This window comes from Athene noctua, chromosome 1 (genome assembly GCF_965140245.1).
Source record: "Athene noctua chromosome 1, bAthNoc1.hap1.1, whole genome shotgun sequence".
Lineage (NCBI taxonomy): Eukaryota > Metazoa > Chordata > Aves > Strigiformes > Strigidae > Athene > Athene noctua.
The window spans coordinates 263,491,397-263,512,549 of NC_134037.1; the positions used below are offsets into that span (position 1 = coordinate 263,491,397).

General features: G+C 52.9%; 2 protein-coding genes across 6 annotated transcripts in view; one reads left to right on the plus strand and one right to left on the minus strand.

Moving 5' to 3' along the window:
* PPME1 (protein phosphatase methylesterase 1) overlaps positions 1-9,722 on the plus strand; it is a 33,269-nt gene extending 23,547 nt beyond the window's left edge. For 2 of the 5 annotated variants that reach the window (XM_074919124.1, XM_074919150.1), the window contains exons 8-14: positions 203-268; positions 1,046-1,178; positions 1,924-2,053; positions 2,749-2,793; positions 3,750-3,814; positions 4,838-4,905; positions 6,232-8,551. In XM_074919124.1, coding sequence (XP_074775225.1) covers positions 203-268; positions 1,046-1,178; positions 1,924-2,053; positions 2,749-2,793; positions 3,750-3,814; positions 4,838-4,905; positions 6,232-6,250 — 526 coding nt within the window. In that variant the 3' untranslated portion in view covers positions 6,251-8,551. Of the gene's footprint in view, positions 1-202; positions 269-1,045; positions 1,179-1,514; positions 1,518-1,923; positions 2,054-2,748; positions 2,794-3,749; positions 3,815-4,837; positions 4,906-6,231; positions 8,552-8,979 lie in introns of those variants that run through there. The other 3 variants (XR_012634585.1, XR_012634588.1, XM_074919141.1) reach the window with 3 other exon arrangements.
* Positions 9,723-12,199: 2,477 nt separating this feature from the next.
* P4HA3 (prolyl 4-hydroxylase subunit alpha 3) lies at positions 12,200-19,483 on the minus strand. The gene is made up of 13 exons (XM_074919058.1): positions 19,285-19,483; positions 18,622-18,764; positions 17,898-18,118; positions 16,606-16,755; positions 16,458-16,509; positions 16,118-16,275; positions 15,857-16,033; positions 15,411-15,475; positions 15,082-15,241; positions 14,334-14,396; positions 13,964-14,032; positions 12,600-12,696; positions 12,200-12,396 (listed from the first exon to the last, which is right to left on the minus strand). Exons 1-13 carry the CDS (start codon positions 19,464-19,466, stop codon positions 12,326-12,328), a joined length of 1,608 nt encoding a protein of 535 aa, XP_074775159.1. The 5' UTR covers positions 19,467-19,483; the 3' UTR covers positions 12,200-12,325.
* Positions 19,484-21,153: the final 1,670 nt, after the last annotated feature.

A 21,153-nucleotide genomic window follows, 5' to 3' on the forward strand; every position in this document is an offset into this window, starting at 1 on the left:
ATTCACAGTTTCAGTGACAACGAGGGGGTTCAAGTGAGTCGCCACGTAGTGTGAGCCACTCCAAACACTTTCTGAGAACAGAAGGTTTGGGAATGGTTTGGGGAAATGGTGAGCTGTGGTGGGTTTTTGCTGTGTTTCTGGACCTGCTGGTTCCTGAATCTATTCAGTAAATATTTCTTCTTCTCTTTTTTTTTTTTCGTAGTGTAAAAAGTGGACAAATAAGAAATCTTGAATCTGCCAGAGTTTCTATGGTCGGTCAAGTCAAACAGTAGGTGGTTTTTGGTTTTGTTTCTTTTAAATGTCTTGAAATCATTTTGTCTGGTTTACAGTACTGTAACTACAGAGTGTAAATGTGCTTGAAAGTGAAAATTTCTTCTAGCAAATACAAATTTCTTATCATTTGGTCCCAGTTAATACCAGCAGCAGCACTGAATAATAATCATGGCACTTGGAGAAAACCTGGCCAAAACTTCCCTGGGGCAAAATGTTTTGAAAAGTTTTAACTACTGCTGGCTGTGTATTCCTTGGTTTGTCTGCCTTTCTGCAGACATTAAGAAAGAAGTGTTAGTCCAATGCCTCTTCAGAAATTTTGCCCTAAATCGGGTTGGCCTCCTGGGTCTTTCACTTCCTTTTAGAAATGGTTTAATTATCTGCTGCGTTTTGGGAGTGATCTGAGGTGGGTTTGGGGAGGGGTCAGAGTAAACTTCTTGTGTCACTCTAATCCTTGACATACGTGGAGCCCTTACAAATGTCTTGTGCTCCGTTAAGAAAAGCTGTTGGTGATTGTTTGACCACTTCTGCCTCCTCTGAGTGGCCGTTTGCATTTATATTTGCACTGGGATACATGTGCTGTGCAGGCGCTTGATCCCGTGGCTAGTCATGACTATCTTTCATCCACAGCTACTTTTAAAACTCGAGGGGATTTTTTTCAGCCAGTATCTGAGAAATTGCTGAACACTTTAGGTTAAAACCTGTTATTTTTTCGGTTAAAACCTGTTATTTTTTTGTTTTGGCAAGGAATCAGCTTCTGGTTTTCTTTTCACAGGTGCGAAGGGGCTGCCAGTCCTGAATGTCCTAAAGCCATAGTGGAGGGTATTATTGAAGAAGAGGAGGAGGAGGAAGAGGATGAGGAAGGAGGAGGCTCTGTCAATAAAAGGAAGAAAGAAGATGACACAGAGGTAGGGAATTTCTTGCTGTGTTTTCAGCTTGTGTTTGCATGATGTTCCCCTGCAAGAGTAGCCACCAGCAGTTATCCAAATCATTCTCATATAAAATGGAGCAGCTCCAGGGACCGAAAACTTTATATTGTGACTGTTGTTTTTCTTCTTTGTCTTGTGCTGCTGATTCTGTCTTGCATTGTTACCTGAAAGCATGTGTTTGGTTTTCTTACCTGAGATGCTCACATATTTAACACATGTGGCCTGAAATAGGGCTTCTGGCCTTAATGAGGAATGCTCTTTTCTGACTCTTTGTGGTATTTTTGTTCGTTTCCAAGACACAGTAGCATTCAGGAGGTTGTACAGGCAATTGCAACTTAGGAATGTAAATTCCTCGAGGAGAATGGTTGTAGCCAGCTCAGCCCCTTGGGTTTCTGTGTCACCTAACTGGGAGCCAAGTCTGAAGGTTCAGACAAGTTGTGAGCTATTTGTGTCAGTAAAAAATAGCAATTCCAGTGCCCTGGATCCCTCAGCCTTCTCTTGATCTATAGGTGTAGCTCCTGCTGACTTTCTTGTTCCTTACTCGTTTCCTTTGGCTGTGATTTGGAGAGCAATTCAGGAGCAAGGAGGGTCATCCCCTGGAAGTGTGTGCTCCACCAGAGGGAGCCAGTATTTTTTGATATATTGTTCCAAGTGGCACTCTGAGTTCACTTTATTTCAGCTGTTTTACTGATCACTAATGCAGAGCTCTCTCTCCTCCTTGCAGACAAAGAAGGAGCATTTATACACGTGGCGAATTGAACTGGCGAAAACAGAAAAGTACTGGGACGGCTGGTTCAGGGGTTTATCTAACCTCTTCCTAAGCTGTCCAACTCCAAAGCTTTTGCTTTTAGCTGGTATGTGTCTTTTCCAGTCCTGTTCAGGTTCAGTGGCTGTTTACTTCAGTGATGTCCCACTTGTATTTTAGAGAATAGTGTCAGCGTTTGGCTGATGTCTTTCTCTTGAGAATAGCAGACCTGTCTCTTCCACCTTGGCTTTTCTATGTATCTTGAAAGATCATAAACGAGTCCATTTAATCCATGTAGATCTGGAATTATTCAGAGCCCCTAATATTAGAATAGCACGTAATGACATACTGTCTATTGCTGCTCTTGGGTGGGTGTTTTACTTGTATGATGTGGAAGGCGAGCAAACAGGACAGATCCAAGCTGCCCTTCAGCCTCTACTACTCTGGTATTTTCCTGCAGATACGGGTGTGATGTGAACTTTTCAACTGAAAGTCAAATTATCAATGTTCCAGAGCCAGTTATAGGCTCTTTTTGTACCCTGATAGGAAATTCAGTGCATAACCACAGTAAATACCCGTTTAAGTTGTGGGGAAGCATGTGTTCTTGCGTTTTTGGCTGGGATCCTTTCCTGTCACTTTATTCACTTGAGGTGCATCAGTGAAAAATCCTTGTGAGTGTCAGAGATGATGTTTCTTTTGTGTTTTTCAAGCCAAATGTCTCTTTCAAAATGTCAAGTAAAGCCTTGCTTAGACAGTCATGTTCTCTCTGGCTTTTCTCCATTACATCTGTTTGTTTGATTGTAGGTGTTGACAGGCTGGATAAAGATCTAACAATTGGACAGATGCAAGGTAAATATTTAATATTGTTACTCTATCCTTACTGTAATGCTCTTTTTGGATGATAGCTTGTTGCTATGGGTACACAAAAGAGAGATAGCTGGAGTGGCCTCTTACCAGGTGCAGTCTATATCGAAACAAATGTTCATTAAAGAGCTGTCTGTGGTTGTAGAAAAGGTGGAGAAATTGAGAAGGGAAAGGTTGAATTAGAAGTTGTGAAGTGCTGTTGCCATAGTTTTTGTTCATTCTAGTGTTCAATGTTTCCAGCAATGGAGCTGCCACACTTTTGGATCAGAATGACTGTCTGTGAGGGCTTCTTTCTAATCTGTTTTTTCCCTTTTAAACTACATTCCTGATGTTCCTGACTAGAACACCTGAGACCATCCAAAACTGTCTGGTCTCCTGGTGTTTGTGGCAGACATCAGACCAAGATTCAACATCTGCATTAATGTTTTGGGGGTTGTTTTTTTCTTTTTTTCTTTGGTTTTTTTTTCCCATCCCAGCTTCATTGATTTCCAGAGCAACCAGTACTGGAAAGTAGTTTGAGATAACAGGATAAACATTAGGTTAAGGTAGATCTGGTAACAGTTCCAACTCTGAAAGCTAGTCTTGCCTGCATCAAGAAGCTCTTAAGAACTTCAGCTTTGTTTTAAGTCCTGGGAACCTGCTCTGGTTACACCTGGGGAAGATGAATTAAGCAGTTGGTTCTTGCTTTCTTTGGAAACTGTCTGCTGTGTGTGTTGTGCAGTTTGCCCCAGACTCCTGTGCCTTCCCGGATCTTCCTTCGACTATAGTGAGAGTTCATGAGGTTTGTTTGTAAAGAATGTGAGTTCATAAATTCACAGTGCTTCTAAAGCTCTAGTGTCAGATGTTTCTTGTGTACACAAGAACTGCTTGCCTAAACTGTTGCTGTTAGAAATCACGACCACTTAAAAAGCAGCTCCAGTGATGACTCTCTTGATCTGCAGGGAAGTTTCAGATGCAGGTTCTCCCGCAGTGTGGCCATGCAGTCCACGAAGATGCTCCAGACAAGGTGAGCCCCGCTGTGGGATTGAAGCTAGATAAATCACGGTCTTCACGGTTTAAATGCAAAAGGCGTCTGTTGCTTACGACAAAGGAGAGGTTGTACTTCAGGGTCATTTTTTGGCACGACGTCTTAACTGGCTATTTGCAAAACAGCTTAGATTTTTAAGCTGTCTGGAAAGCCTAGGCTAAGATGTTATGTGACGTGGGGCTTGGCTAGGTTACAGGTTTAACTCCACACTCTTACCATGTGGAGTGTGGATTTATCCTCCCTGCATTCCCTCACGAAGTTCTCTGTTCTCCCTTGTACTAAACTGCAGCTTTTAGGGGTTTGATCTCTGTTTTTCCAAGTTGGGTGGCTCACATTTTCCAAATACAAACCAAATGTTGCTGAAACAGCTTACAGATGGACAGAGCAGTGCTGCTTTTGGGTACTGCTGAAGTCAGTGTCCAGATAGAAGCAGGAATGTGGTGGAGCCTGTGGTTGGAAACACGTCTGGTTTTAAAGCTTGTTCTACACTGACCGCTGTGAGTGTAAAACTCAGCCTTCCTGTGCTTGGCTTTACCAGTCTGAAATAGGGATTTTTATCTAAACATACCAAGTTCTTACATTGTTATTCTTTTTAATATACGTTCTAAGCAGTATTATTACTGTCAGGCTACTGTCTTGATTTATTCTTTATAGGAATAACTTGCATCATGATTTCTCCAGACCTTTATTCCCTGCTAGACTTAGGTATTGTTGTAAGAATTACTGAAAAAGGTGGAGAAAAAGTTTGGTCAGTTCTTGATTGTGAGATCAGTGTCAGAGTAAAGGTGGAAGCATGTAGTTCCTTTTTATTTTAATATAAAAGTCTTCTACAGAGAGCTCTTGGTTTTAAAGGAGCAAACTTGGTTCAGCAAGAGGGTCCTGAGGACATGAACTCTTGCTGGAGATGCTGCAGGCTTTGAAAACTGACGGGATTTCTTGTTATTTTCCCGTTCCTTTAAATTCTGTCCGATTTTTTAAAAAAATTTTTTTTTCCCCCCTCAGGTTGCTGAAGCTGTTGCGACGTTCCTGATCCGTCACAGGTTTACAGAGCCCATCGGTGGATTCCAGTGGTAAGGCTCTGTGGGTGCTGGAGCTGTGCAGTCCTCGAGCAGAGCTCTTGCTTTTACTCCCTGCGTGTTTGGCTCTCGGTGTGGGAGGTTGGAGCTTTAGCAGAACGCTGAAAACCACATGTAGACAAACAGCTTTGAATCGCAGCCAGTGATATATTTGATGTTTATGTGTTCTGTCTAAACTTCTCGCGTATTAACTTGGATTAATGAAACCTCCTCCCTTGGAGGGGAGGAGCGAAACAGATCCTCCCTAACTGATTCCTTTCTTTACAGCCTGCTAGAAGGCAAGATTACAAGCTTTGTGGTATTTAGTTTAAATAGCATTTTGTTTAAGTAATCAAGGCCCTGTGTTTTGGCAACAATTTGCACGCTTCTTTGGCCAAGAAATACGGGTGATATTAGACAGGTAAAGCCGAGTGCTTCATGTTGCAGACTTTCTGTACTTATCTCATGTGTTTTTGTGTCATGATGAACTCTAGAAGCCAGGCCTCTGCAATCAGCCACGCAGCAGTGAGAGAGTAGGTTGTGACTGATAAGGTTGATCAGAAAAACTCCCAGAGCCTTAGTTACAGTACCATAAAGCTAGTAACTAAACCAACGCTTAGACCTCCTAGAAGGTCCTAATCTGTTTTAGGATCATCTTTCAGGTAGATGGTAAAATAAGCAGGTTTCTTCAACAGTCTTGAAAAGTCTTCCTGCTTTTTAGCTAAGAATTCTTCAACAAAAGCTGTAAACCCCAAAATGTGTGATGCTGTAGGACTGGCAGTGCTAAAGAGGTATTACTGGATGATCTCCTTCTTTTTTCTCCTTTATCCTGTGCCCTTGGGGATGAAACAGTAGAAGTGTAGGACAGTGAACTGCGTATTTTAAATCCAGTGAAAGGATATACTGTAGGTTGATGTGTAAACGGGGAGGGAGGGAGGGAGGGAGAAGACCAAAGGATTGTATGGTGTTGTATTGTCCCCACCAGGTATTTGGCAACCTGTGCTATCTCTGTGAGTCTTTGAAGGCCTGTTGCTCCTGCTCACGCTCTCAAAAGCAGGTTTAAAACAAGAGGCTCTGGGAAAATGAGGTGGCTTGCTGGCCTGGTGTCCTTAAGCCACAGACAGCCACATATTAAGCTTTTGTGCTTCTCACTATTACGTAGCTTACCAGTCACTGTTGAATGCATCAGTGCTGATTTTAACCTGCATGATAGACTCCTTCTGGCCTTGTTTTACCTTGAGTAACCCAACTAAATTTAGGGTGTTGCAGAGTCAAATATCTGCAGAGAACACCTTGATTTTAACATGTGACCTTTCTTCCGCTCTCCTTTTTTCCTCCTAGTGTGTTTCCTGCTTGTTAATAGCCTGGTGTTCTCCAGCACTGAGTCCTGTTGTAAATAAACTGCACCAGAGGCCACTGTGATGTATCCATATCCTTTCATCTCTCCAGTTCAGCAGCAGTGAGAAGTTGGTGTGAGATTCATCCCCTAGAACTAGTTCTCCAGAATGTGTAAATGCTTAGGGACTTCCTTGCTGGGAAGCAGCTTGTACTGAAGACCATGAAAAGCTCTTCAGGCCCTTGGAAGTGGGCTCCTCTCTGCTGCCACAAGGAAAAACCTCCCGAAATCTCAAGTAGTTGATCATATCGACCTCCATCAATTCTCAGGCTTTCTTGGACCCAACTGCAAAGGGGCCGTTGGCAGTCCAGATCCACCGAGGGCATTGCAGCATAGCCAAAGGCTTCAGGATTTCTCCATGGAATCGTCTAATCGTCTTTGAAGTGCCCCTTAGGTTTGTTTTTTATATACACGTTTCCCCTAAAGCAGACGAGGCATCGGCTTCACTGGGAGCTCAGGTTTCGTCTCACCAACGCCAGCCTTATGGGTTAAGCTGTGGGAAGAGCTTAGATGCTGTTTCCCTGTGCAAAGTTGGACTGGACTGTAAAACAAAAAAGGCGAGGGGGGACAGTGAGCTCCATTTCAGAGTCTTGCAGCTTTCTTAATACTCGTTTCAAGTTCTCACCAAGAAAAAGAGCCTGGGATAACTCCGTCTACTGCAGACACATGACAGGCAGGGGACTCTGGGCCTGCGTTTATGGGGAAGACCCAAGAGCAGCAGTAACACCGTGGTCTGCAGGCACTTTGCCTGTTTGGCCGTTCTCTGTGCCTGGAATGTGTTTGTGCTTCCCTTCTTATAGCTGCTACACACAACCGAGCAGAGATCAGCGCCTTTTGGATGAAAAAAATGCAAAATGTGTGGTAGATAAAAACCCTGGAAGAGCTTGGAGTCAGTCCTGGTGATGTTGATGCAGGGGTGTAGGTGGCTGCTGTGTTATGCTCCCCCCAGTATTGGAGGAAAGACCTTGTTTTCACTGTCACTTCCTAGATCGATTCACTGCCTGCCTTCCATATTTCCCTGTAAATGCAGTAGTTACACTGAGAGCTTTTCTTCAGGGTTAAATTATCCACAGACAGTTTGTCAGATTGCTTTCACCTAAGAATCATGCTTGAGCGTAAGAGCAGACACGTTTTGGGGCAGTTTTCCTCAATGTCTTGCTGGTGGATGTCTGAAATCTTTTTTTTTTTTTTTTTTTTTTTAATTTTTTTTCCTTGTGTCCATAACCCCTTGATGCTGTATGATGAAAGCAGTGTTCTGATGCTGTTTTGCTGAGGCAGAGTTGTGCTGTTGGGCGGATTTGGGAGCTGCGTTGCACGTCTAAGCCTACGTCCTGTGACAAGAGCCACCATGAATTCTTGGCATTTGAGAGGTGCAGGTGGGGCAAAGGGAGAGGGTGTGAAGAGCTGGCAAAGCCCGGTTCAACGTCGGCCTTCACCCTGATGGAGAACCACTCGTCTCCTCTGATTCATTCCCATGTGAGCCCTGGACACAGCAGTCGTGGCGTTGCTCCGTGTCCCTTCCCTGACACGTCAGGGTGGGAAATGCCTGAATTAGAGACAAGAAAACCTCACTCCAGAGAGCTCTCCTGTCCTGGCACTTTGGCTATCAGCACTCAGGTGTTAAAGAGAAATTGCTGGCTCCTGGCGCTTCCCTCCGTAAGTCACCGTGTTAATTATTGCATTAGTTTAATGTAATCTTGATGTTAATGTCCACCCCTGGTTTAGATGCTGATGGATTACACGGCTCTTCAGTAGTTGAGATGCAAAATAGCACTTTCCCCAGCTGTATCCTGCAGATTGGCAAAATTCTCAGTCCTTTCCAGGTGAATCCTGTGTTCAAATTGTTAGAGATTAAGTACTACGGTGTGTATGTCTGGAGTCTCACTTCACGGGGTAGTTAAGCATGTGCCTGTTGTCATACTCATGAATGACCTCGGTAAAGTCACATTCCTCCCTGCTGAAGTAACTTGGAGGATCTGGCTTGGAGTGGCTCGTTGTGGTAACTCCTTGCGTTTGCCTCTCATGTTATCCCTTTCATTTGCTTTTACAGTTTGTGAGATCTTAAAAAAAAAACCACAAAACAAAACAACAACCAAACAAAACCCTCTGTGGAAAGCAAAAGCAAATCAGTTTTGTATTCTGTAGAAGCACCATTGGAAAAAATGAATGACTGTTTCCAAATCCTGCGGGCTCCCCAGAATTATATTTTGTTGTTAACATTTGAGAAGTGAGTGAAAAAAAAAAAATAAATATTTCAACAGCCTATTTAATGTGGCGTTTGCTCCGTGCCAAGCTCTCAGTCCTGACTTGCACAGACTAGGTAGCTGTTCAGGGGCTCACGTAGTGCTGGCTTAAAAAAAAAAAAAAAAAAAAAAAAAAAAGAAAAAGGTGCCTATGGGGGGCAGCAGCAATAGCGTGTGGGTGGGTGGAGGGGGAATTCCTTTCGGCTATGTCGAGCCACATACATTTTTGAGACTGTACTTCTGTCTGAAAAATATTAATGCTCCTGTTGCTGTTTCTTCTCCCTTTTCAGGGAGCTGCAGGCAGAGATAGATGGTATTTAGGTGAAGGATAGCACAGGCCGTGGTGAAAGTAGCTGCAGAGAGAAGAAATGTTCTCTTCGACTCGTGAAAAATGGGGACGTCTAGAAAATATCCCCCTAACCACCAGCTTTTCCCTGTGTTTTTCCACAGCCTGCAGCATTGTACTGTCTCTGTGTAAAAGCAGTTAAGAGGCTGTCTGCATTGAAAGGATGCTGGTTTTACGCTGGCACTTTTGATTATTTAGAAATCTTGCTTTTGTTCCAGTCGTTGGATTTGAGGATCGGTGGAAACTTTCACAATGGAAAATCCCAAGGCTGAGCAGGAGCAGGAGATGCAGTCTGGGAGGCTGCTTTGTTGCTAGGTTCACTTCTTAAATCTTTCAAATCAGACCCAGGGTGGGTTTTTCCTGCTATAATCCTGGATTTATATACACCAGACAAAACCCACGGCGATTTGTAGATTCCGGGAGCGCTGAGATTGTTGGAAAAAGACATTTCCTGTCTTGCAGAATTGTGTAGCTTTGCTTTGAATACAGATCCTGCGAACCCAGAGCTTGGCTGCGTGTCCTCCCACACGCGTAAGCCAGCACAGTTTCTCCGTGCTTGTGTTTTGAAAACCCTGTTAGTGACCGGGGTGATCGATACACACAGACGCAGGCACTCGGCGTGGAAATGGTGCCCGAATCGCGTCACTCTACAGCACTCGCTTTTCTTTTGAGCCTTGTCTTTTTTTTTTTGTTTTTTTTGTCTTCAGCCTGCCCTGGTCCAGATGTAAAGTGAGTGGGAGATGATACCAAAGCCAATTAAAAATACTGATTCTTATTGCGACGGAAGGTCACTTTCTCTGCAACCAAGAGAAAAAAAAAAAAAAAAAACCAAAAAAACCCAAGTGCACTACAGTAGAGCATGGACTAACTTCTAAACTCCCTGTGGTTGGAGAGCTCTCAGAAGTGCTGGTGGTGTGGTAGATCCCATTGGTGACACCAGTAGCCCAGTAAATACTGTGCTGAGGTAGTTCTAAGTGAACCTCCTTGCTTTTCCTCTCTCTGCCACGCAGGGCTGAGCGATTGCAGTAGGGCAAAGCTGCTTCTTGCTGGCTTCTTGTTCAGCCAGACCATGCCAGGACTCGGAAAACTGTTATCAGTGTGCTGCCACATTTAACAGGGTCTTTGAGGAGCCACCCGATGGGTATTGGAGCAGGAGAGAGCGAACAGCTTTGTGCTGATGGTCTCCACCTCCTCGACTTTAGCACTGATGTTTCTCCTCCCCTCCACTATTGCCTTTTATCTGAGCATTGAAGGGGGCTGGCAGTCAGCCCTTCGCTGGTTTGAACTGGTGCTTGACGCTCCTGAAAATCTAAACCTTAGATCTTCAGGTAAGGTCCAAAAAAATAGTTGATGGGTTGCCACTTCTAAGAAAACTTGGCCCCGGTGCGTTATAACACCCGTCTCTGAGCCTGGCGTTCCGCTCACGACCTCAAACTGCCGTTTGTGTTGCCCAAACCTGCCTCCCTGGGCTGGATCATCTGCCCCGATCCATCTGGTAACGCTGCACCCTCGCCCCCTTGTCCCTAAAGCATCCGAAACCTGCGGGATAGCGCTTGGGTGTTTGCTCCCAGCTTTGCTGTTGGATGCTTGACTGGTTTAAACCAAGCTTTCCCAGTCTGGCAGGCTGACCTCTTACCATGTGCTGCTCTTTCCAGAAGGAAAATGTGTGTGTGCGTGTGTGTCAGTTCTCCAGAGACCGCGCTCTGTGTCCCGCGTCAGCCTCATCCTCTTCGTGTTTTGTTCCGTGTCCGTTTCTCTTGCCTACAAATAAAGCATTTGTGAAAAGCCTGGGGTAGGAACTCCTTCTTTCCCTTCAGCTGCAGTCCTCGGGCTCCTCGGAGCAGCCTGCGGAGGAAGGGTGTCGATCCTGGCCCAGCCCCAACCCTTGGCTTTTTCTGGTGACTCACAGAAGCGTCTTGTCATCCAGAATATTCCCCCATCCCTTCTCCAGTGTGGGGAGGAGGTGGTGGTGGTGGGGGGAATGCTTTAACCACGGCTTTTGCTTTTTCCTCTCCCTTTCCCGATGGCTCCCACGTGTACAGAAACATCTGCAAGTAATAAACCACGGCGCTCTGGCTGTTAAGTGACCTGTGCTGCGTTGAACCGTGTGTTTTATAATATTCTGAAAATAGTGGGGGGGGGGTGGGGGGGGTGTTGTGCCTAGCTGAAGAGCAGGAATTTGGGGAAATTTGCTTTGAAATTTTGCAAAGTCTCACATTCAAGCAGGCTTAACAGAGCTGGAAAGGGTTCCTGGAGCCTCTTCCTGCCCCATGTGCCTACAGAAGGGTTAATCTGGATAAACACAGCCACCGAGTGATAAAATGCACGTTTTTGAGCGCTGGGAGACCTTGGCTTGGTGTTTCTATCCCCTTCCCCAATTTTTATCCTTTTCCTTCTAACTAGCAAAGAGGCTGAGAGGTGATGGGGTGGCCTGGACCCCCTGTCTCGGGGACCTGAGTCTCCCCAGGTCGTACTCCCCCCCGTCCCTCTCCGTCCAGGAGGGTTTTAGTCTCATCCAGATGTCGCATCCGTGAGGCTGGATGGATGTGGAGTCGGGGAGGGGGGGGGAGGATGGCGTCCTCCAGCTTGATCCCCAATTCAGCCGGGCTCTTCCCCCCCATCCCAAACACCCAGAGAGAGCGATGCGGGGACCCTGCCCGATCTCCGGGTGCTGCCGGAGAGCCTTGCTGCCTCTTTTTTTGCCTTCAAGTCACGCAGGTGCTGCGGTCGGGCCGGAGAAAGGGAGCTTGTGTGCGGGGCCCCGGGGGAGCGGCGCTGGCTCGGGCGTGCTCTGAGCACGGGCAGGCTGGGGGCCAGGGCGACTGCAAGGCAACGGCTGCCTTCTCCCTCCCCAAGGTCCCTCTTACAGCCCCTGCCCTGCAAAAAAAAACCAAACCCCAAAACAGCCCTTGTGGGGTGCAAGGGAGGGGGTCCCTGTGCTGTTGCTGGGACAAGAACGGAGTGGGGGGCTGCACAAGATGCAGCCAGGCACTGCAGCAGGTTTATTTGAGGATGGATAAGGTACTGTCTTTGTTCTAATCCTCTATGGCCATTGTGTTCACTCTGAAGCCTACTGATTAACATAGAACTACTGTGTCACTAACTGCCAGTCCTTTTAGCAGAGAGACTTTTCACCTAGGGCTGGAGAAAGGGGATTGAAGGTGAGTTTAGGGTCCAGGCTGGAATCAGGAATGGGGGGACGCAGACACATACACACCTCCCAGCGGGTACCGCACCGAGATATTTCCCTCAAACTCCAATTTAGTGTCTTTTGACTTTATTTTCACCAGATTCAGCCATGGCTGAGCAAGTGCCACCGCCCCCAATAACACCTCACACTGCTGCCACCCCCTTCCCTCCCTCCTCTTGCTGCCAGCCTTGGGGACACCCCCAGCTGCGCCGGGGAGGCTTTGCCACCCATGGGTGCCACCTCCTTGAGCCCACGGCGCCTCAGTCTTGTGCATCGGTGCCGCATGGCCGCCGAAACTCCTGCCCGTGCTCATGGATCCACTTATTTGCCACTGGAAGGGACAAGGACAAGCAGCCCCGTCTGTCTCCGTCCCCCTGCACCCCTCCCTGACCCCACTCCGGTATCAGTGATTTTTTTTTTCCCTGTTACCCCGGATTTTTCTGGGTTCCCAGCCCCTCTCGCTCACCCCTGGCCGGAAGAACTCCCCCTCCACCCGTGTGTCACCCCAGGGTGACACCAGGGACTGTCTCTCACCCCACTTGTCCCCGGCCAGGACGGGGCAGCCGGCGTGCAGCGTGTCCCCATCCCCGTCCCCGTTCCTCCGCAGGTTCCACCAGAAGAGAGCCGCGTTCTGCAGAGCAGAGAGGGAGCCCCGGGGTTTGGCACCCCAAAACCAGAGCCACAAGCCCCAGAAGAGGGGTTTGGAACCCCAAAACAAGGCTGAGAGCCCTGGGGTTGGGGCTTGGCACCCCAAAACTGGAGCTGTGAGCCCCAGAATTGGGATTTAGAACCCCAAAACAAAGCTCAGAGCCCTGGGGTTGGGGTTTGGCACCCCAAAACCGGAGCTGTGAGACCCAGAATTGGGATTTGGAACCCCAAAACCAGAGCTGAGAGCCCTGGGGTTGGGGTTTGGCACCCCTAAAACAGAACCAGGAGCCCCAGAATGGTTTGGGCACCCCAAAACCAGAGCTGGGATCACCAGAATTGGGATTTGGAACTCAAAAACAGTCTGGGGTTGAGTTTTGGCACCCCGTAACAGGCAGGAGCCCAAGGATTGGAGTTTGGCACCTCTAAAACAGCCCGGAGCCCCAGAATCGGGGTTTGGAATCCCAAAATAGAGCTGGGGGTCCTGGGATTGGGGTTTGATGCCCTAAACCAGAGCTAGGAGCCCCAGAATTGGGATTTGGAACCTCAAAACAAAGCTGAGAGCCCCGGGGTTGGGGCTTGGCACCCCAAAACAGGCAGGAACCTAAAGGTTGGGCTTTGGCACCCCAAAACCAGAACCAGGAGCCCCAGAATGGTTTGGCACCCCAAAAACAGCTGGAAGCCCCAGAATTGGGGTTTGGAATGCCAAAATAGAGCTGGGAGCCCTGGGGTTGGAGTGTAACACCCCAAAACAGGCAGGAGCCCAAGGGCTGGGGTTGTAACCCTTAAAACAGAGCTGGGAGTGCTGGGGTTGGGGTTTGGTACCCTAAAATAGAGCCAGGAGCCCCAGAATTGGGTTTGGCACCCCAAAACAGCCAGGAACCCAAGGGCTGGGGTGTGACACCCCTAAAACAGAGCTGGGAGTCCTGGGTTTAGGGTTTTGGCATCTCAAAATAGAGCTGGGATCCCCGGGATTGGATTTGGGCATCTCAAAACACAGATGGGAGCCCCGGGGTTAGGGTTTGGCACCCCAAAACAGAGCTGGGAGCTGCGGGATCAAGGTTTGGGAACCCTCGAAGGGAGCCAGGAACTCCAGGGTGGGCTTTGGCACCCCAAAACAGATCAGGGAGCCCCGGGGTTGGGGTTTGGCATCGGGACAGGCTCAGCCACAACGCCCCTGCGAGAGACGAGACACAAGAGAGCAGCATCCCCCCTTCTCCGCTACCGGGGGGGCTCGTGCGGGTCCCCCTCACCTTAACCACGGGCACGCTGAAGTTGGCGTAGATAAAGGCCGTGGAGCCGCCGGCCTCCACCGCGCTCAGCTGAAAAAGGAGCAAAGAAGGAAAAGGAGCAAAAAATATGAGCCATGGCCTTGCCCTTCCCCCTGTGATGTGGCTGCTTTGCACAGGGAAACTGAGGCACAAAACCTCCCTCGGTCCCCAACTGTGTTTCCCTCGCTACAGCATGGCACAAGCTCTTAAATACTCTGCAGATGTCATTTAACACCCCACCACAGTCTGATTTAGGGCTGCCCTCGCCCCTCTCAAACCCTGTTCACTCTGAACCCTACTGATGACCAAGCAAGTGCAGTCTCTCTAGGTCTGGAAATGAGGGTGGACTCACGTAGATCATGACCGTGGCGATCCTGTTGCCCGACTTCATTCTGTAAAGGGGGCTCTTCCTGGACTGCCCCAAGAGCAAGGGGGTGGGGACGGTCAGTCCCACGCTGGCACAGCTCAGCCTGGAGGCACCTCACGCCCTAACAGAGCTGGTGGCTCTGAGCTGCCCCCTAGGGAACACTCTCCCTCTCCCTTCTTGTCTCTCCCTCCCTCCCTCCCTCCCTTCCCAGGAACATCCCAGGGATCACCATGGGGACACCCCCAGGGATCATCCAGGGCCCTCCCTGCTCCAGGCAACCATCCCAGGAGCATCATGGGGACCCCCCCAGGGTCCACCTCCAGGGACCAGTTCCAAGAACATCCCAGGTACCATCCCCAGGTCACTCCATGACCACCCCAGGGACCGCCCTGAGGACCCCCCTTCTGGGCACCATTCCATAGGGACCACCCCAAGGTCAACCCCAGGGACATCTGAAGGACGAGCCCAGAGACCAAAGACCACCCCAGGGACCAGTTCCAAGAACATCCCAGGGACCATCCCCAGATCACCCCAGGGACCCCCCCCCTGCTCCGGGCACCATCCCGGGGATCCCATGGGGACCACCCCAGTGTCCACCTCCAGGAACATCTGAGGGATCAGCCCAGAGACCACCCCAGGGACCAGTTCCACCAACATCCCAGGGACCAGCCTGGTGACCATCTGAGAGACCACCCCAGGGACCACCCCCAGACCACCCCAGCAGCCCCCTGACCGTGGCGTGGTCGAAGTGTGGCTCGTAGTGGCCTCCCAACCCATAGTTGACCACCTGCAGGTACTCGGCGTAGGGCGGCCGCAGGTCCAGGCCGGTGACGGCAGCGATGCGCTGCTCCAACGCCCGCACCGCCGGGTCAGCGGTGTCCTTCAGCCAGGCGCTGCGGGAGCACCCCACCTTCAGCCCCCCCCCCCCCCAAATTCACGTGTGGCACTGCTGGGTGTGGAGGACCCAGGCCTCCCCAGCGTGGCTCCACTGCCACCTCGGTGGTGGCAAGGGGGCCATGGTGGTCCCGCTGGCTGGAGGACAAGGGGTGGGGTGGCTTCTACCTCTTGCTTATCCGGTACTCGGCTTTCTGCTGCTTCTCCCCGGAGGCGACCACGGACCTCTGCAGCTGGAGGAGGGGGATGCTGCTGCAGATGGGGACCCCCGCACCACGCAGGGACCCCGGTTGGGGTTGGAACTGGGGGGTTTATACCAGCTGGTGGCCAAACATTCCCACCCCAAGGTGTCCCACTGGGGTGATGGATGCAACTGGATCCATCACAGTTGGGTGTCACCAAGTCAAGCCTGGCTGGGAAGGGGTTTAGGGGCATGCGTGGACCTGGTTTCTCCCCAGAGACTTTTGGGGGGGGCTCTTGCTGCAGGAAGCTTTGGCTAAACCCTGGCTTAAACCCTCTCCTATCTTTGCATGCTCAAGGTGGTCCATCCTGACCATGTTCTTGGGGCATCCTCCTCCAGGAGAGGGACATCCCTGGGGACAGGGACCACTCACCCAGGGTCCCGCCAGCCCCTTGATGGTCTCGGCCTCAGTGTCACTGATAAAATCGTGGTACAAAGCCACGTAGGGCCGGGTCTGGACCACCTCCTTCTTGGCAGGCTGGAGCAGGAGGTAGGGGCTGCCGTTGGTCTCGTAGGAGCAGCTAAGGCCTGGAAGCTGCTCCGGGGATGGCTGGGGAGAGAGAGGACCAAGGAGGGCATGAGGAGGGGGACAGCGGTGGGGTGCGGGACTGTAACAACCCCCTGCCAGCCCCACCTGCCCCCCCGGGCGCTGGCACAGCTCCTCGTAAGCGTCGCGGCTCTGCAGGCGGGTGCCGTTGGGGCGCCGCAGGGGTCCGGCGCTCGTCGCCGTCCCCATCTCCAGCAGCTTCTCGTACTTGACCACGTTCCTCGCCACCCTTCGGTTACTGGGGTCTGCCGGAGAGGTGGTGTCACCCGAAATGCCCTGTCCCCATCCCCACGGCATCAGTCCCCGGAGAATTACCCCACGGGGAGGACAAGAAATGGGGTGAGGGAGGCTGGTGCCGTGCAGAAGTGATGGAGACACCCCAAAACTTCTCCCCACCTCCTGCCACATCAGAAGTTGCCCCACGTACCGTAGTAGAGAAACTCCTTGGAGAGGCTCAAGGCATGGGAGATGTTTCCAGCCTGGATGGGTGGAGCGGAGAGCCCGTGAGCATCCCCCTGCCCACAGTTCAGCTCTGCCAGGCACCGCGGGGATGGGGACGGGACTCGTGGCCGTACCATGAAGTAGGAGAAGGCGAGATGGTCCAGAGCATCCTCCAGGCTGCTCCTGTCCTCAGGGTTCCAGCTGCCGTAGGAGAGGCGGAAGAGGCCAACGGCCTCCTCCAGCCACGCGATGGAGTGGTAGTAGTCACCCGTGTCGTACGCCACCTGCAAGGCAGCGTGTCCCCAGACCCTCCGACGGGACCCGCCTGGCTTGTATCCCATCCCTGCACTACCCCTTCCCATCCCCTCCTGTCCCCTCCCACCCCCATCCCCATCCCCCCTGACCCATCCCGTCCCCTTCTCATCCCAATCCCACCCCCATCCCCTCCCTGCCCTGTCCCACTCCATCCCATTCTATCCCATCCCTCTGCCATGTCATCCCATCCCATTGTGATTCCCACCCATCCTGGCCCATCACATCCTGTCTCTTTTGCATCCCCATCCCCATCCCCTCCCACGCCATCCCCATCCTGCCCCTTCCCTGCCTTTCCTGTCCCATCCTCATCCATCCACATCCCCATTTCCATCTCCCCCTGCACCTCCCCTTCCACCTCACCCTGTCCCATCCCATCCCATCCCATCCATCCCATCCCATCCCATCCCACCCCATCCCATCCCATCCCATCCCACCCCATCCCATCCCATCCCATCCCATCCCACCCCATCCCATCCCATCCCATCCCACCCCATCCCATCCCATCCCATCCCATCCCATCCCATCCATCCCATCCCACCCCATCCCATCCCATCCCATCCCATCCCACCCCATCCCATCCCATCCCATCCCACCCCATCCCATCCCATCCATCCCATCCCATCCCATCCCATCCCACCCCATCCCATCCCATCCCATCCCATACAATCCCATCCCATCCCATCCCATCCCATCCCATCCCATCCATCCCATCCCATGCTCTGACACTCCATCCCAGCTCTGCAGTGACACTCGGAGGACCCTGCCCTGAACAAAAACCTCTAGCAAAGCACCCAAATCCCCTCCCAGGGATTTACGGACCCACTTTGAGCCCTGGGCAGGGACCAACCCCATACCCAACCAGGTTGCTGGGGCGGGAGGTCTCCCCCAGGCCACCAGCTCAGCTCTTCCCTTCCCTGAGCCCCAAAGCAGCGAGAAGCCCCATTATTTGGGTGAGAGCCGAGAGGCGACGGCCGGCGGGCGGATGCCTGTGGGCTGAGTCAGAGGGGCCCCTCCGCATCCGTGTGAGAAGAAAACCCAACGTCTATCCCTACGGAAGCAACATCCTGGGCTGGAAAAGCTTTTTGGGGGGGTCAATGGCTCTTGCCCTCACCTTGCCCACGTGAAAGCAATCGTCGGCGGAGAGGGACACGCGTCGGCTGGGGCTGTAGAGGGGCGGCCGGCCGGCGCCGGCTCGCTGGAAGACGCCGTTGGCCAAGCCCTTGACGCTGAGCGCGTAGACGTCCTGCAGCCGCATCAGGGCCCGGGCAGCCCCATCCAGGTCCTCGGCTCCAGGCAGCTCCTGCTCCACTTCCTTGAAGCCAGCATGGAGTGCTGAGGGGGGTAATGGGGTGAATGGAGGGGATTAATGAGCTTTTGGGGTGCAATCGCCTCTATCAGTCCGTCTCCATCCCTGGGGACCTCACATGTTGCTCCTCCACCCATCCTCCTGCTCCCCCACCCATCCTCCTGCTGCTCCATCCATCCTCCAGCTCCTCCACCCATCCTCCTGCTCTTCCACCCATCCTCCTGCTCCCCCACCCATCCTCCTGCTCCTCCATCTATCCTCCTGTCCTTCCACCCATCCTCCTGTCCTTCCACCCATCCTCCTGCTCTTCCACCCATCCTCCTGCTTCTCCATCCATCCTCCTGCTCTTCCACACATCCTCCTGCTCCTCCACCCATCCTCCTGCTCCTCCATCCATCCTCCTGCTCCTCCATCCATCCTCCTCCTCTTCCACACACCCTCCTGCTCCTCCATCCATCCTCCTGCTCCTCCACCCCTCCCGGCTCTCCCCAGGTGACAGAAGGGACACGTGGCCAAGCATCCCCCATACCCTGGGTGTTCTCGGTGGCCTCGTTGCTGTAGATGACATTGGGCCAGTCGGAGTGAAGACGCTTGATGAGGCTGAAGGCCAACAAGGGGTTGTCCACTGAGGCCTTGGGGTCCTGGTGCAGCGCCTGGACCTTCTCATAAAACCTGCAAGGCACCCACTGGGTGACACTCTGAGTGATGCTCCCGGGTGGTGACACCCCTGGGGTGGGGGTCCAGGCTCTAGCTCCCCCCCCCAGAGTGGGGCAGTTTTGCCCGAGCACCCACTTTTTGGCCAAGCCGGGGTGAGGAAACCCCACCGCAGGGGGTGGCCCCCATCTCTGGTGGGTACGTGGGGACGGCCCGTGCCGGGGGGGGCTGTGACCCACATCCCCGGTCCCCAGCCCAGGGTTGGGGACACCACATCCTCCTCCTGGGACATGGCTGGGGGGGGCGTGGCAGTGTCCGGGCTGTTCTCCCCATCCACCAACGATACCCCAAACTCCTCTTTAGGGGCACCCCCAAAAATTGGGTGCTGGAGGCGGGGGGTGTGGGGGGGTGAGCTGCTTTAACCCCCCCTTCCCTCCCTGCCAGGGCAGCACCCACCCTATGGGTGCTTAGAGGGGAAGAGACGGGGGGGGAGCACCCACGCGTGACCACGACAGGGGGTGCGGGGGGGGTCCGGTACCTGGCGAGGCGGCGGAGGCGGCCGCTCTCCTCCCGCAGGTAGGCGCGGAGCCGGCGGAGCAGGCGGCCCTCGGAGCCCAGCGCCCTCCGGACGCTCAGCATGGCCGTGTAGGTCTCAGCTGGGGCGGGGGGGGGCACCAGCACCAGCAGCACCCCCAGCCCCAGCGCCCCCAAGCCCCGCATCCAGCCGCCGCCGCCGCCGCCGGGAGAGGGAGGAGGGCGGAGGGCGGAGGGCGGAGGGGCGGGGAGGCCCCGCCTTGAGGGGGGTGAGGGGGGGTGGGAGGGTGGGGGGGTGCCCCGGATTCGCCACGCTGGCTGGGGGGCGGGGGGGCGGTGCTGGGCCCCATCCTGCCTGTCCCCATCCTGCCCCAGCATCATCCTGACTGTCCCCATCGTCCTGTCCCCATCCTGCCCGTCCCCATCGTCCCTGTCCCCCTCTTGTCTGTCCCCATCCTGCCCCAGCATCATCCTGCCTCTCCTCATCGTCCCTGTCCCCCTCTTGTCTGTCCCCATCGTCCCTGTCCCCATCCTGCCTCTCCCCATCGTCCCTGTCCCCCTCTTGTCTGTCCCCATCCTGCCTGTCCCTGTCATTTCTGTCCCCATCCCATCCTGTCCCCACCCTCCCTGTCCCTATTCCATCCCAGCTCCATCCTGCCCTGTCCTCAGCCCCATCCTGCCTGTCCCCCTTCCTGTCTATCTCCATTTTGTCCCCTGTCCCCATCCCATCCTGTCCCCCTTGGCTGTCTCCCTCCTGCCTGTCCCAGTTGGGTGAGGGTGGTGGGTCGGGGACGTCCCGCTGGGTTCCCACCAACACTGTGGACACTCTCACCCTGAAAAAACACCTTTTTTTTTTTTTTTTTTTTTTCAGAGAGCAGGTGCTCAGGTGCCCCATCTGCAGGGCCAGCACCATCATGGCACCCCAAAATACTCCCTCTCGAGCTGAGCACCCCCCAGCCCCCGGCACCCCTGGAGCCACCCAGGGAAAATGGGTGGAACCGGCTGAATTCCCAAAGGAAAAGCCAGGAGAAGCTGGGAAATGGGGGGGGGCTGTGCCCGCGCCAGGGGCTGGGGGGGGGAAACCCTGCCCCGCACCATGGGGAGGTGACGGGTGCAGGGACATGACGGGTGCAAGGCCATGACGGGTGCAAGGGCAGGAAGGGGTCAGGGCTTGGGGTGAGCTTTGCTCTGGGATCTCAGCTCCAGGGTCTGGGTACCACGATCCATCGCTCAGCCGCGTCCCACATCCCTGTCACTCCATGTCCCGTCACTCAGCCGTGTCCCATGTTCCCACTGCCCAGCCGTGTCACATGTCCCCATGTCACATGTCCTATCCTTCAGCCGTGTCCCGTGTCCCCATCACACTCTCTCCCATGTCCCCATCACTCAGCCATGTCCCACATCCCCACCACTCCATGTCCCATCACTCAGCCATGTCCCATGTCCCAATCACTCCATGTCCCACATCCATTGCTCACCCATGTCCCACATCCCCATCACTCCACCTCCCTTGTCCCCACCACTGTCCCACATCCCCATCACTCCGTGTCCCATGTCCCCATCACTCCATCTCCCTTGTCCCCACCACCGTGTCCCACATCCCCATCACTCCGTGTCCCATGTCCCCATCACTCCATCGCCCTTGTCCCCATCACTGTCCCACATCCCCACCACCGTGTCCCACATCCCCATCACTCCATGTCCCATGTCCCCATCACTCCATCGCCCTTGTCCCCATCACACTGTCCCACATCCCCATCACTCCGTGTCCCACACCCCCATCACTCCATGTCCCATGTCCCCATCACTCAGCCATGTCCCACGTCCCCATCACTCCGTGTCCCACGTCCCCATCACTCCGTGTCCCACGTCC